The sequence below is a fragment of the Diceros bicornis genome, chromosome 31 (assembly GCF_020826845.1).
Source record: "Diceros bicornis minor isolate mBicDic1 chromosome 31, mDicBic1.mat.cur, whole genome shotgun sequence".
NCBI classification, from domain to species: Eukaryota; Metazoa; Chordata; class Mammalia; order Perissodactyla; family Rhinocerotidae; genus Diceros; species Diceros bicornis.
In genome coordinates this window covers 2,996,294-3,012,263 of record NC_080770.1, presented here as the reverse complement: position 1 = coordinate 3,012,263, position 15,970 = coordinate 2,996,294, and the positions used below count along the sequence as shown (strand labels likewise).

The window sequence follows — 15,970 nt, the reverse complement described above, 5'->3', positions numbered from 1 at the left end:
AGCCTCAAAATGCATAAAGCACTTAGCAGTAAATATTTATTACTGTTCTGTTCAAAATTTTTCTAATTTATCTTTCGATTTCTTCTTTGATCCGTGGATTATTTAGAACTGTGCTGTATAATTTCCCAACAAAGTTCGTGAAGGTAGATGGAGAAAACTTCTGATGAGGAAGTAAAGCAGCAGAAGGAGAAAGATACGGAGAAATCTCAGAATCTTCCCTGAAAGGCTGATCTGTGATTGAGACTAGGAGGGGGTGAGAAAGCCCGAGACGTGAAAGGCCACAGGAACATACCAGGCAGAAGGAACAGCAAGTGCAAAGGCCCTGAGGCAGGTAGAGGCGGGAGCTCTGGGGGCCACTGTGGCCCAAGCAGAGGAACAGGAGAACAGTGGGCAGTCGGGGCTGCTTCTGTGGGACCCTAGTCATCCTGAGGTCACTGGCTTCTACCTTGATAATCAGAATTAACTGTTAACCCCCATCGATAAAGAAAAGAATGGAGATGGCCAGGTATTTCAGCAAGTCTGTGGCTGACTCAATACTTTTTCTTCATCATATATTGAAATGGGTGTTTAGAAATAAACGGAGACTCATCTTCCTGGAGTACGTGAGCTGTGTTCTGTGGTATTGGCCATTACGGTGAGTGGAATGAGCACTCTCTACTCAGATTGCTTCTAGAGAAGCGGCAATGATGACGCCTGCCAGCACCCGTAGGCTCTGAGGGTGTCGTCCGAGTGAACCCACGTGACGGCAGGAGGGTAAGGTGCAGGAGGGCGTCCCTGGACCCGCCGCAGACCCTGATCCTCAGCCTGCGCCAGCGTCTGACCACAGGGCACCTGAGGGAGGTCGCTTTGAGCCCGCGCTGTGGAGACGAGCTCAGGCCTCCGCTCGCCACCGAGATGGTGCTCCAGCGGCTCCCCAAGCGTCAGGACGCCCCAGCCTCTGCGGGAAGGTGCAGGTGAGAAGAGATGTCTGTTCTCCACTCTCTGGCCTGGACCCGCTCTCTCCTCCTGGACCCCCGGCATCTCCGTGCTTACTCTGCCAGGCTCTGTCTGGGGGCCGGGGTGCGCTTTCCCTCGGCTCGCCCTCTGCTCTGGCTGCCTCCAGCCCCCGGGGCAGGCTGGGCGGGTTCTGCTTGTGCCCCTGGAGAGGGGGGCGGGGGTTCAGGAGACAGAGGCAGGGGCCCCAAGAACCTCTGCGGGACCCAGCCCTGAGCACTTCACTCCAGCTCTTTCTTCCTTCATTGCTTCTCCACCTCCTGCGAGCAAACGATGCTGAAACGCCCAGTCAGTGTGGAAAGGCTTGAAACGTGTGGGCCTCCTCGGGGCAGATTCCCCAAAGGGAAGATAAAAGCCCAGTTCTTGGGGCTTGAGAAAATGACCCTGATCTCTGAGAGTCACACCCTGAAACCAGCCCACGTAGGTCGTCACGGGAGAGAAGGGTGAGCCGGGAGAGGGTGGGGGGTCCACACCTGCCAGGACCAGCAGCCACCAGGCTCCGTGTGTAACTGCCCCGGATTAAACCCTGTCATCCCGAGGGTGTCCCGCTGAGAGAGGCGATGCAGAGCCAGCTCTGGCGCCTTTTAGCTTTGGGCTTCCCGCGAGACCCTCCCTGGGCAGAAGGCGAGAGTGTCCGCCCCAGGGGCAGAACGCGGCCGGCTGTGCACGTGTGCAGCTCAGGAGCGTTAGTCTGATGTTGGAAGCAGCTTCGTCACACAGCTGAATCCACTTGCTCTGACTGCAGCTCAAACTACTGACGATACAAAGGCAGGACAAACACTGAAAACGCTGAGAAATCTCCCGTCGTCACAAGACAGGTAACTCTGCTTCCCATCACTAGACACTAAGGAGGGAGATTCACCAGGAGCCCACGTCTGGTTCCAGACCTGCTGTGTTGACACATTAGTTCTTTATCTCTCGTGGACTCCACACTGCTTCCCCCGGAGGCCTCGTGTGAACTCACGTGCATTTTCTGTTCACACACGAATCTCGTTCCAGCCTCAAGAGTCCATCCATTCTCACCGGAACAGTGAGCAATCGTGGGCCAGTGAGTTGTTGAGCCGTCTTCTCTGTGGTTCCCTGGACTCAGCAAAGCCACGAGGCTGCTCTGTGGCTGCCCTCGTCCTGTCTGTCCCTTCGTGGTGTCCTGACTTTAGAACTAGGAATAGAGAGAGTAAAAAAGGGGGATTCCACTTCTCTGCCCCAATCGGTATTCACTGATTGTATAATCCCAGAAGTCCGCGTGATGGTCAAGTCTGTGTGTCAACTTGGCTAGGCCGTGGTACCCAGATAGTGTTAAACACTGTTCTAGATGTTTCTGTGAAGGTATTTTTGTTACATTTCTCTCTTCTTCCAGCTTTATCGAAGTGTTACTGACAATTAAAAATTGTATATCTTTCAGGCATACAACGTGATGTTTTATGTAGTTATGCACTGTAAGGTAATCGCCACAATCAAGCTAATTAACATAGCCGTCACCTCACAGGGTTACCGCTGCTTTTTCTTTTCTTTTCTTTTTTGTGTGTGTGGTGAGAACATTTAAGATGTACCCTCTTAGCAAGTTTCAAGTATACAGTATACTGTTGTTAACTCTAGTCACACTGTTGCGTGTTAGATCCCCCGAACTTCCTCATCTCATCACTGCGAGTTTGTCCCCTTGACCAGCACCCCCCATGCCCTCCCCCAGCCCCTGACAACCACCGTCTGCTCTCTGGTTCTATCTTTTCAGATCCACACGTAAGAGAGATGATGGGTGTCTGTCTGTCTGTGTCTGACTTGTTTCACTCAGCGTAATGTCCTCCAGGTCCATCCATGTTGCTGCCAATGGCAGGATTTCCTTCTTTTTTTAGTTGAAAAATTAATAAAATGTGATGTGTGTGTGTGTGTGCGCACATTCATCTGGTGATGGACATTTAGGCTGTTTCCATGTCTTGGCTGCTGTGAATAATGCTGCCATGAACATGGGGTGTCTCTTTGAGATAGTGTTTTCATTTCCTTTGGATATACACCCAGAAGTGGAGTTGCTGGATCATATGGTAGTTCTATTTTTAATTTTTTGAGTCATCTCTAAACTATTTTCCGTAACGGCTATAGCAATTTAGATTCCCATCAACAATGCACAAGGGTTCCCTTTTCTGTGAAGGTATTTTTTAGGTGAGATTAACATTTAAGTCAGTGGACTTTGAGTAAAGCAGATCACCCTCTATAGTCAGGTTACTGAATGGGTGGGCCTCATCCAGTCAGGTGAAGACCTTAATGGAAAAAGACTGACCAGCCCAAGCAAGAAGGATTTCTCCTCCAGACGGCCTCGGGACTCCAGACTGTGCCATCACCTCTTCCCCGGGTCTCCAGTTCGCCCACCCACCCTGCGGATTTGGACTGGACAAGCCTCCACAATCGCACGAGTCAATCCTTAAAGTAAATCTCTCTGTACACACACAACCCCTCCTGGGGGTCGTCTGAGAGTAAGGACAGCTTTATTTCTTCCTTTCCAATCACGTGCAGTTTCTTTCTTTTTCTGATCTAATGGCACCACTCAGGACAGAAGATGAGTGTGAGAGAGGACGCCCTTGCCTTTTCCCGCTCAGGGAGGGGAAGGCTTTAGCCTCTCACTGTCAAGTGTAACGTTAGCCGTAGGTTTTTCCTATACACCCTTTATTAGGCTAAGGGAGTTCCCTCCTATTGTTAATATTTTGGGAGATTTTATTATGAATGGATGTTGAATGTTGTGAAATGCTTTTCTGCATCTAGTGACATAATCACGTGCTTTTTCTTATTCAGTCTGTTAATATGATGAGTTACATTGATTTCCGTCCATTTCTTCTAATTTGCTTTATTTTAATCTGGTGAAGTAAACAGTCATTTGTTTTCAAGAAAGTTATGTATAGTATAATACATATAATATATAATAATATAACATTATATAAATATATATTGTATGTTTTTTCTTCTGCTTTTTCCTGAACCCTCTAGGGTTGACTGCCTGTTTTTCATACCATCCCTTTGTTCCCAGTTTGGATGTCATTTACCAGACCCCCTTCTAGTCAGTAGTACCCATGTGACGGAATTCTGGCTGGTTGAACAGGAGGAGAAGTGTCGTGAGCCACCTCTACGCCTCGCCTGCGAGGTTCTTACGTGCACGTGCTCACACGTGTTGTGTATCCGTCTTCCTGGTGAGTGAGTGTGTCCAGAGAAGCCTGGAGGACTCCTGTTGAAGACAGTGGAGCCAGAAAATGGTCAGAGCCCGTGTTCCTGAGCTCTGCATGGAGGAGAGGGGCCCACGCCTGCCCCTTGCTCATCAGGAGCGGTAGTGTGGAGCACAGGTGAGTGGTGAATAACCTTCTATCACTCTTGAACCCTTTTACATTTTTTATAGCTGTGGGGTGGGTACTGTGATAACAAAAATGGTAATCACCAGCATTTACTGAGGGCTCCAGTGCCACGTGGTGAAGAGACTCACATGCGAGGTGGTGCATACAGAGACTCACGCTGTGCGGTTGTAAAATATTTGATAAAGCTGTTGCCTCCTAACACTTAGAAGGCGGACACCATTCTGACTGAGCCTGAGCCTGACGGGGAAATAGGGGGAACGAGGAAGGAAGCATGGTATTAGGTGTGTTGGGTTTTCTTCTCTCCTTCTAAGATGTTACAGAGAAGAGATGAGCTCGTTAAAATAATAGTCTAGTTTGCACACAGAAATGAAATTGAATAGCATGTATCCACAAATTTAAGTCCAAAGAGCGTTGGATAAGGAATTTTTTTCTAGACCCCAAATAACAAGCAATATGGTGGGAATGATTTTGTGGAACAAACACCTATTAAGACTTGGTCTGCTCACAAGGAACAGAATAAGGCTGTGGCTTTCCAAACCAAGTCCATACAAGATGCTTGAGAGAGTCTTCCCTCATATTGAAGGAGAGAGAGAAGGAGAGAGAGAGGAGGGAGGGGTATAAGGAGAGAGAAAGAAAGGAAGGAGGAGGTTTGAGAACCATGTGTGGGAATTAGGAATGCGTGTGTTTCCCAGCCTACGGAACAGACTGGAGGCGAACAGAATGAATTCTGTTGAGTTTAAGGGAATCGCGTTGCCAAAGAAATCAGGATCCCAGGCTAACAACAACTCAACATTGCAAACTGCCCTCCGGCCCCGTATTTCACTAGAATGAAGTGACCTATGAATAATATACAGCTTCCAAGGACAGTATATGACCGACACCCCTCTGGAAATGGCCGTCATGACACACGGACAAGAAAGACCCTCTGACAGCGTGGACCCAGGAGCCGCGGAGGGCGATGGATACCAGGGTCCACTCTAGAGCAGAGATAGGGTCTAGGCCGGAGCCCCCTGCACCCGCGCAGGCGTCTATAGCCGCTGACCCGTGACTGCGATGGGTCTCCCTGTCCTCCTGCGCTGCTGGGAAGGGAGAGGGTTGTCGCGGTCGTTCCATTCCTGCTTCTCCACTGTGTGTTTGTTTTGTCGGGGGTCACACAGCTGGTCCTTGTCTTGTAAGAGTTTACGATGCCACCACATGAGGACTCACATGGGAACCCAACAGAGAGGGCTGGACCGAGCGCGACCTGCATCTCGGGCTCCGAGTTAGACGCCGTGAGTGGAGGCTAGTCTTCCACCTTCTGAGGATGCCTGCATGCCTGCGGGAAGCACGACTAGGCGCTTAGTAACCAGACAGAAGGACGGAGAAAGGCGGCCTGTCACAAAGTGCATTTCATCCTCTTGGGCTCTGCAGGAACAGCCTCCCTTGCAGCGAGACGCAGCCCCTGGACTGGATCCCACCCGGCTCCGTGTGGGGTAACGAGGCAGAGTGAGGTGAGTCGCTGTGGCGTCCGCGTGCCCTCTCCCATCACCCCCTCCACCTGCGAGTTCACTGATGTCTAGAGCTGTCTCGGGAGCCACAAGGGAGTTCCTGGACAAAAGACAGACAGACTTTCAGTCCCTAATACACTAGAGGAAGGACGACCTGTGATGAGGAACCCCAGGCTTGGACTTTCTGTGGGCTGAGTGTGAAGACTTCCACCGTGTTTTAGCCTAGATGTTTTGGGGCTGGCTCCACCACAGAGCTGGAGACTTCTTAACTCTCACAGCCGACAAATCTCGCCGGGAACGCAGGTAGATGGACACGTCTTCCTGTCTAATATCTAGTTCCAAGTAGACGTCAGTGAAATATAGCTTTGGGGTCATTTGAGTCTGATTTCACTCCCACAGTCTCTTTCTCTCTTGTTCGGTGAAACATTTGCATTCTCTGGATGCATTTTTGCTTCTGTTTTGTGCCAGATGTCTTCTTATCAGACACCTTATCCCCTAACAGGCTTACAGGAATGCGTCCTGAGTGCAGTGGTCCGTGGTCCAGTATGGCCTATTTGATTTCTAGTTTATTGTATTAGTTTTCTAACTTCTGCCGTAACAAAGTACCGCAGAGGGAGTGGCTTAAACCACAGAAATTGCTTGTCTCCCAGTTCTGGAGGCCGGGAGTCCGAGATCAAGGTGTCAGCAGGTTGGCTCCTTCCGAGGCCGTGAGGGAGAATCTGGTCCAGGCCTCCCCTCCAGCTGTCGGGGGTTTGCTGGCGACCTTTGGCGTTCCTTGGCTTGTAGATGCATCAGCTCCGTGTCTGCTTTCATATTCATGTGGCCTTCCTCTGTGCGTGTCTGTCTCTGTGTCCAAATGTCTCCTTTGTATAAGGACACCGGTCACGTTGGATTAGGGCCCACCCTAACGACTTCCTTTAAACTTGATTAACTGTGTAAAGACCTTATCCCCAAATAAGGTCACATTCTGAAGTCCTGGAGGTTAGGACTTCAATATATGCATTTTGGGGGACACGATTCAACCCAGAACATTCATGTATGGAATTTGCAGCATCTGAGTTGTGGAGAAATGGCAGAGTTGAGGAATTTGGAAAGTTTCATAGAGATGATGGTGGTGATGATGATGATGATGATGATGATGATGGTGATGATAGTAATAGTGATCTTAAAAGGCAAGGAAGAACTGTATGTTTTAAGTCCCTACATTGGGTGGGCAGGGTTCTAAGTTCTTCCTATGTACATGCTCATGTAATTCTCACAGAAGCCGTAATCTGTTGGTGTGTAGCAGTATTCACGTATTTGAAAGGCGAGTGCGCTGAAGCATTGTGTCTTAAGTGACTTCTCCATCATCACACAGCCAGGAAGAGGCAGATCCAGGAGGAGAGCCCAGGAGGTCTGGCCCCGAGTCTTCCCGTTGAGCACGTCACTCTACAGCACGCATTTGGTGTCTTCCGCCTTGTTGTTTTCTGTTACAATTCAGATACTCATTCCTTAACAGCTCACCTCCCAGAAGACCCTGGGCACCCTTCTACTCCATACCCGCCAAACACACACGTGTGTTGCCCACGAGAGACAAGGGTTGACAGTAGGTCTGTAACCCGCCATCCCCAACCTGGGAACACCTGGTGAAAGAGAAAAAAAAGAGAGAGAATACGAGGAAGGGAGGGAGGGAGGAAGAATCCAGGCAGATGTCTTTGTCAGCACGCCAGGGTGGCAATGTCATGGTGTCCTGATGGTGTCTCCTGGAGTAACGATAAAGAAGTGCCCCTGTATATGCGACGTTCTCGGTGGGGTATCATGGTCGTGTCTAGACGGTTAAGGCAAACCAGCCTGGAATTTATGGACTTAAGGGCATAGGACATCTCGCTGTCAGCTCCATGGTTACTGAAGCAGAAAACGGAGATGGCGCGTGACTGAATCGCTCTGTTTCAGTGAGTGACGTGCCGCACCCACCTTCCATTCCTTAGAGACCTTACGTGTTAATCTGGGCCAGTGCGTGCCCTAAGGTCGTGAGGAAGACCCTGAGGAGCTGCACTGGGGTCTCCGACTTCTCCTCGCTGCACCTGTGCACCCCGCCACCTGTACCTTTGAGTTATTAGGAGAACTTGACACAGGGCAAGATCTCTAACTCTTGTAAGGCTGATGCGACAATCAAACCACTGGGGTCATCCTGAGACTAATTGTTTCCTTGGATTTATATAACCTGTGCAGTTAAAAAAAATTAATCAGGTGATGAGACAGAGCAGAAGAAAGAAGTGGGCAGGAGGGGGGGACAGTGTACTTCCCAGCCCAGGCGTGGAGAAAAGGATGTCTCTCTCAGAAACTAATAAGTGATGTTAATTTTTTCATCTGGTCAACAAATATTCACGAATCATCAAAATGCCAATCACTGTCTTGTAAAAAAGATAAATAAGTTTTTTACTTTAGAGTTTAAAGTGGTCTCAGTGGAGAAACTGTCAGGAAGGTGAAGTATGTCCCCCTTGCCTGATCAGACATCTTCTCCAGGGCGAATCCCTGGAAGGCTCCTTGAGCCTGATATTTGCTCGGTCTGGTTTGGGGTGAGGTGGCCCTTCCCGTTCACTCTAAGCAGCTGTTTCTTCTCGTTTCCAACACTGCTCTCTCTACGCTGGTCGTGAATGGCGTTCGTGTCTTCTTCTAATTTTAGATATTGATAAATCATAAGAGAACAAATATGGGTGTGAATTTCAATCTTTAACCAGTCTCCCTTTTGAGATAACTTTGGAAATTAATTAGTAAATTTGATTAATGAGTATTCAGTGTATTAAACAATCAACTAGACTACTTATCAGATATGGTACAGAATAGCAGCCTAAGAGTTGAAGCTTATCATTTTAAATTTACTAGAAATTGTAATTCTTCGTTATGTGGATTATCAACATTCACAGAATGAGATCATAATCAAAATTCCAATGAAAACGGACAGAATTGACTTAAGACAATAATTCCGTGGTAAAGATTTGTTGATAAATGAGTCCTGGTTCATTCAGTGCTGCCGCTGCAGAGACTAGGATGGAGCAGAGAAAACCCCATAACTACAGTTTGCTGTCAGGGCACCAGGTGCTGTGTAGACCGCAGGGCCAAGTACATCCCCTAAGCTGTCACCCCCTAGAGGGGACGCCAGGTGCACAGATAGGAGCTGGGCAGGCTGGGCTCCACAGCGGTGCTCAGACGGTTTTCTGTGCAGATGCCAGAGCACCCAGTGCTGGCCTCACGCAAGCCCAGCCTGAGCCGAGTGCTGGGAACACGGCCTCAAATGTGGGTCTGCGATTGTCAGCAACAGAGGACGAGCAGAAGCCCAGATGCTCACACACGGCCACCCCGTAGGGACGCCAGTCAACACAAAACCGTCTCTAAGCACGAGGCCATCTGCAAGAGGTTTTCATTTGGTAAAACGGGAAATCAAATTACATGTCAATTACATGTGGAATTCTTAAATAACAACGTATCATCGGTTCAATGGAATGAAGAGGATGTAACAAATAAATGGTAATACGTATGGTAAAATGGTTTTACCATGGTAAAAATGGGGTCATAAAGAAATGGTTCCTGCCTTTATACTAATTCTAAAGTATAAGTAAAACAGTGACACCGCACACTTTTCTATGACACGCTTACAGCATTTTTTCCTGCATTCAATAGTCATCATTCTGTGTGTGTGTGTGTGCGTGTGTGTGGGTGGGTGGTTGTGCATGAGCTATGTTGGAAAACACCATTGACTATGAGCCAACAGTACCGTTGTGTATTTTGTGCGTGATAACAACTGAAAGCAAAGGGACAAATACATTGTTGTATATTACTGATGTGTTCTGTTCATACAATTTTATTAATATTCATTTTTATTTGAACATTCTTCTCTTTTCTGATGATTTCTATTGATTCACAAAGTTTCAGAATGTATTCAAGAAAAGAAGTCAATGATGAAAAGAGAGACGAGTTGAAGATTTAAAATTCAAGGTGAGACCAGTTGCCCCAGCGAGGTCCCTCCAGCCAGTTAGAGGCCGGATCTCTGGCCCTCTCTGTCCTGGGCTCTGGGGACGTGCGAGTCTAGTGTTTCTTCAGGAGCCTCCAGGGAGAGACTGGACCTGGGCTCAAGGACGGTGGTCGTGTGCGTGTGCCAGCATCGCGGCTGCTGAGAGCAGAGCTCTGGGGGATACTTCCGCGGCTCACACGCCGTGTGCTTGCTCCCTGTCTCTGGGGAGGGTCTGGAGCCGGAGTCTGGAGGAGTGACGGGATCATCCCCAACCTCAGGGTCCAGGCCCTTCCCACATCTCCATCCTCACAGGGGTGACCCCTGCAGCAGGGCCCAGCGGATGGCTCATGAGCCCAGAAATGACCCCCTGGGCTTCTCTCCCAGACCGCAGCCCTGGCCATCAGACCTGAATGACGGGTCTGAGTTACCGACGGCAGCAAACGCAACAACGAACAGCAGAAGCGCGGACAGTGACCAGGTCTTTTTCAGTTACAAAAACACCGTCTTCCTTGCGACTGTGTTAGTGAGCCTCTGTGGGCTGGTGGGGAACGGGGTGGTCGTCTGGCTGCTCGGGTTCCGCATCAGGAGGAACCCCTTCTCTGTCTACATCCTCCACTTGGCAGGTGCCGACTTCACCTTACTCCTCTGCAAAAGCGTCAGGTTCCTCTTGGTTCTGTTAAAGAGCTTCATGGGTGCACTCTATGTGCTCCTAAAAGCGGCCGCCTTCTCTTCTTACCTGGTGGGGCCGAGTCTGCTGATGGCCGTCAGCACCGAGCGCTGTCTGTCCGTGCTCTTCCCCATCTGGTACAAATGCCGCCGCCCGGCGCAGCTCTCGGCCATCGCGTGCGCTCTGATTTGGGGACTGTCATTGTGTCCGGGGATCTTGGCTCTCTTGTGTGACCACTCTGCGGACTTCTCGTGTGACGTGATACACCTGGTCTATTACGGGATGGTCGTCCTCACGTTTCTGGTGCTCTGTGTGTCCAGCCTGACTCTGCTCATCCGGGTGCAGTGCTGCTCCTGGCAGAGACCGCCCGCCAAGCTCTCCAGGGTCATCCTTCTCACCGTGCTGGCCTTCCTGGTGCTCGGTCTGCCTCTCGGTGTGGGCTTACTGGTCCACAGGCTCTCACCGTCCTTCCTCCCTTCCCACCTCCTGCTGCCCGTCTTCCACCTCCTCTCCGCCCTGAACAGCGGGGTCAACCCCCTCCTTTACTTCTTCATTGGAAGCCAGAGGCAACAGCAGGGCCGGAAACCGCTCAGACAGGTGCTCCAGAGCGCGCTCACGGAGGATACGGAGCTGAGCAGAGGAGAGTCGCTGCCCCCGGACCAAACTTGATGTCCACCTGCGCCCCGGGAGCGGGCAGCTCTGCTCAGACCTCAAGATCTGACTCTGCACAGAGGGCCACCACCCCGGATCTACAGCTTTTAAACGCCGGCATAGCCACCCCATCTCTTGCACAAATTCATTATGAGAAATAAACGTGTTTGGGTTGAAAGGGCTCCAAACTGGGCACTGAGATTGGGTCTATTTTTTCCACCTTGTACGTTCCTCCTGGAAGCCTTGCTCTCCTAGTTTTGCTTATCCAGACTTTCTATGGGCCTCTGCCCCTAGGAGAGCTTGGGCGCGAGGCCCATAGGCAAGGATGTCCTTGCCCGGCAGGAACCCCTCTGGCTGTTCCTTTGGCTGAGCCCGACCATCCCCGCGTCTCTGATCTGCCCTCCTGTGAGTCTCGCCCCTGGAGCGTGGCCTACAGGGCGCGCTGCCCAGCCCCTCCCCCGGCGCCCGCCTGGACAGTGCAGCCTCGGTGTCCTTTGCGGTAACCGTCACCTGTTTGAGGGGCCTGGTGCTCAAGGTCCTGAGACCCACGTCTCACCAACCTGCCCCTTTGTCCTGATTTCCTACGTGTGTTCCAAGCGTGCAAACACTGACCAAGTGGCGCCCGGGGCTGTTTCCTTTACACGGAGCGTCTCCTTACAGTCCGGCCTTTATTTCTAACTTTCTTCTGATTTCATCATCCTCCTCCTTATGGCTGTATTTTTAAAAGGTAAAATTCCTACTTATCCTTCAATAACCGCTTTTATTTCATCATAAGAATGGAGTATTTCATTTACCTGCTCCAGGAAGAAAGTAACATCTCTCCCTGTGGGGGGTGTGTGTGTGTGTGTGTGTGTATGTGTACATACACAGAGTAGGAAAGGTATCATTTTCTTGTTTTTTTCCTTTTTTGTTTTTCATGAGGAGAATCGGCCCTGTGCTAACATCTGCCAATCCTCCTCTTTTTTTTGCTGAGGAAGACTGGCCCTGGGCTAACATCCATGCCCATCTTCCTCTACTTTATATGGGATCCCACCACAGCATGGCTTGACAAGCAGTGCATTGATACGTGCCCGGGATCCGAACTGGCGAACCTTGGGCCGCCGCAGCGGAGCGCACGCACTTAACCGATTGCACCACTGGGCCGGCCTCTCTTTTTCTTTTCTTTTGAATAGACTTTTATTTACTTTTTTTTTTGTGAGGAATATCAGCCCTGAGCTAACACCCATGCCAATCCTCCTCTTTCTGCTGAGGAAGACCGGCTCTGAGCTAACATCTATTGCCAATCCTCCTCCTTTTTTTCCCCAAAGCCCCAGTAGATAGTTGCATGGCATAGTTGCACATCCTTCTAGTTGCTCTATGTGGGATGCCACCTCAGCATGGCCGGACAAGCGGTGCGTCGGTGCGCGCCCGGGATCCGAACCCGGGCTGCCAGTATCGGAGTGCAAGCAGTTAACCGCTAAGCCACGGGGCCAGCCCTGAATAGACTGTATTTTTTAGAGCAATTGTAGCTTCACAGAAAAATTGAGCAGAAAATACAGAGAGTTTCCACATACCCTCTGTCCTCACACAGGCACAGCCTCCCTCACTATCAACATCCCCCATCAGAGTGGTACATTCACTACAATTGATGATTCTACACTGATACATCATCACTCTTGGTGTTGTTTCTTTTTTAATTTTTGATTGCGATAACATTGGTTTATAACATTGTATAAATTTCAGGTGTGCACCATTATACTTCTATCTCTGCATAGATTACATCATGTTCACCACCCAAATACTAATTACAATCCATCACCACACACGTGTGCCTAACCACTCCTTTCACTCTCCTTCCTCCCTCTTTCCCTCTGGTAACCACCTATCCAATCTCTGTCTCTGTGTGTTTGTTTCTAACTTACGGTACTAAGTGTAAAGGTGATATGAGGACTGCAGTCAGACTGCCTGTGTTCCCTTCAAACAGCAGACACCTGTGTTAGGTGGTGACTTGGAGGACATACGTAATCTCTCTAATTCTTAAAATTCCACATCAATAAAGTGCTCTGAATAAGAGTCACTGCCCCACAGAGTTGCTCTGAGTATTAAAGGCATCAACCCCCTTAAAACACATAAAACTTTGTAAATGGCGTGAAATGTTTTTGCTGGTGGTGATCACAATTCTGTCATCTTTGTCACAGTTGATGAGAAGTGAGTCTACGCATGAATGCTACAGGGAGATCGCTGGTGTCCCTGAGGCCGGGTCCAACAGCAGAAGTGTATTAAATATACAATAAATAAAAGAGTGGACTAGAATTAATTAATTCTCACTGGACCCTATTTTTAGCCCCATGATCCCTGGGAGGATGGATTCCCCTGCGTGTACCCGAGGGCCTGACAGGGAGCCCCTGAGGGCGGAGCTGTTGGAGGGAACTGTGAGCAAATGATGGGGGCGGGAAGGCGGCACAGACTCTTCCCAGCTGCTCCCTGGTCCCAAACCTCGGAGGCCATGTGAACCTCAGCCTGACCCTCCCTCACACGGGCACCGACGCTGAGTGAATGTGGGGTTCTGCGAGAACCAGCGATCAGAAATCAGTTGTGGGTCCTGCAGGTGAGCGGTCCTCCGCTCTGTCAGCACACGTGGGCCCCATCACTTGTACTGACAAATAGAACGAAGAGGGGATGAGACTGACGACATATGGCATTTCCAAAGTTAAGAAAAAACATCATTTGTCAGAAGGAACACTATCACAGAAAGAGAAACTACTCTAGATGTGTGGAAAGTTCCAGAATGGGCCCACCATCAACTTATGCACATAAGCACAGGGAAGGAGGTCATCTTTTGGGCGCCCATGCCAAGGCTCTCCCGTGCTTCCAGTACCCCCCCCCAAACCTTAGGCCTGTCTTGGATATTTCAGGGGAGTGCAGCACTCCTGGAAGGAATAAGGTTTATGTTTCCATCGTGCATAAAATCAGGGTGTTATCAAGTAGACCAGAGAGGCGATTAAAACGTCTGCAGACGGCCTGTGATGACTGGGAATGGACAAGGAGGAGGATGCAGGGAATAAGGCGTGATTCACCCGTCAGTTCTGCTCCCCGAGTACATGCGCCCAGATGCTTATGATGGGAGAGGTGAGCATGTTTCCAGGAACACAGGGAATGTAACTGGTTTATATTTATGGGATGAAAATACAAATCAACAAGAGGGGAGACATGGGGGAAAAGAAATGTATAAACTCCTTCGAGCAAAGAGCCGGCTCTTAGGTCTGAACCCGCACCACAGTCTCCTTGTTTGTGCATTTTGTCCTCACGTCTCACAACTGATGTGCTCATCATCACTCCCAGGACCACATACGATGCTGACATTGCTGTCATATAATTATGTCCTGGTTTGCCCTTCCTGAATCCTAAACCAGAAAAGCCATAGAACGCTTAGGAAAAATTGGGAAGACACTCCACTAGATCTAAGATTCTCATAGAGCTACATGATTTTGACAGTATTTTATTGGTCCAAAGACAGACAATGAACTGAGTATAATATATTCATTCTGCCCAAAACAGTTAGTGAATCACTCACATGAGCACACTTCATTTATCCTAAAGGCAGCACTGCAGAGAAATCTGGAAGGCCATACTCTCAAAGAGGACTTGCTGAACAGTTGGCATTTCTAGAGGAGTTGAAGGTTTGAAAGTGAAGATGAAACAATAGAATATGCTGTGAAAGAAAATCTTTATGATTGTGCCACAGAACTATTCTTAAACAAAAAGCACAGAGAATAGAGGTAGAAATTGATAAATTAGGCTATATTGGAATTAAGAAATTCTATACTTATAAAATAAAACAGAAAAAAGTCAAGCCTCAGAATATTGGGAGAATATTTGGCGATGCATGTAACCAACAAAAGGCTATTAAGCTAAGATAATAAGATTTCAAAAACCTAGAAATTTGTTACTTAAGTCAGTCAATAACAAGTAAGATAATTGTTCAGGCATTTAGAAATATAAAATTCATCAAAACTGACAAGATGAAAAATAGAAAATGTGACTATTCCTATATCAATTTTAAAATTGAATATGTTATTTAAAGTCTCACTAAAAAGCCCAAATACTTTCACTGTTGATGTCTTCCAATCCTTTTGGGAAGAAATAATACCAATGGTACAAAATCTTCCAGGGATCAGAAAAAGAAGGAATTCATCCAAATGTATTTTCTAAGCCCAGATTTGGCTTGATGCTCAAACCTGGCGATGACCCCACAGACAGGAAACCTGCAGACCAATCTCTCTAATGAACGTTGGAGTAAAGAAAGGCTGCAAACACTGGAAACTAAACAATCCACTTCTACATAATCCACAGGTCAGAAAGGAGTCTTCCGAGAGCTGATGGAACCCCACATCTGAGTCCTGAGACATCATTGCACACACAGAGCCGGCATCCACATCGGAGGGAGGAGCATGGTGCGTTCCAGGTGGATGGGCAGATCTCACAGACTGTGTTCCTGAGAGGTGACAGTGCAGCTGAAAGTGTGGGACACAGAAACCCCACTACAGCGCCTTGCCTGGAGCAGGGAGACACTCTTTTTGGAGAGTGCTGCGGACTCAATGTTTGTGTCCCCCCAAATTCATCTGTGGAAGCCCTAATGTGAGGGCATTAGATGGTGGGGGCTTTGGGGATGATGAGGTCATCAGAGCGGAGTCTCCATGACAGGATTAGTGTCCTTACAGGAAGAGGAAGGGAGCTGCCCTCTCTGTCTCCCTGCCCTGTTATGACACAGTGAGAAGGCGGCCATCTGTAAACCAAAACGAGAGCCCTTACCAAGCCCCTGGCTGTGCTGACCCCTGATCTCAGACCTCCAGCCTCCCAATGGCGAGTA

The 15,970-nt window shown here is 49.0% G+C and overlaps 1 protein-coding gene across 1 annotated transcript; it reads left to right on the top strand.

Moving 5' to 3' along the window:
- The first annotated feature begins 686 nt into the window (after window positions 1-686).
- On the top strand, window positions 687-11,139 carry LOC131395875 (mas-related G-protein coupled receptor member X4-like). Its single transcript, XM_058527680.1, has 3 exons — window positions 687-705; window positions 827-953; window positions 10,188-11,139. The coding sequence occupies exons 1-3, from the start codon at window positions 687-689 to the stop codon at window positions 11,137-11,139; spliced, it is 1,098 nt and encodes a 365-aa protein (XP_058383663.1).
- Window positions 11,140-15,970: the final 4,831 nt, after the last annotated feature.

What these genes read in the sequence shown, in the direction of transcription:
- LOC131395875 (XM_058527680.1), top strand. An exon ending in GCCTCTGCGGGAAGGTGCAG is followed by an intron (nt 954 to 10,187) that starts GTGAGAAGAGAT and finishes CTTCTCTCCCAG; the next exon opens with ACCGCAGCCCTGGCCATCAG.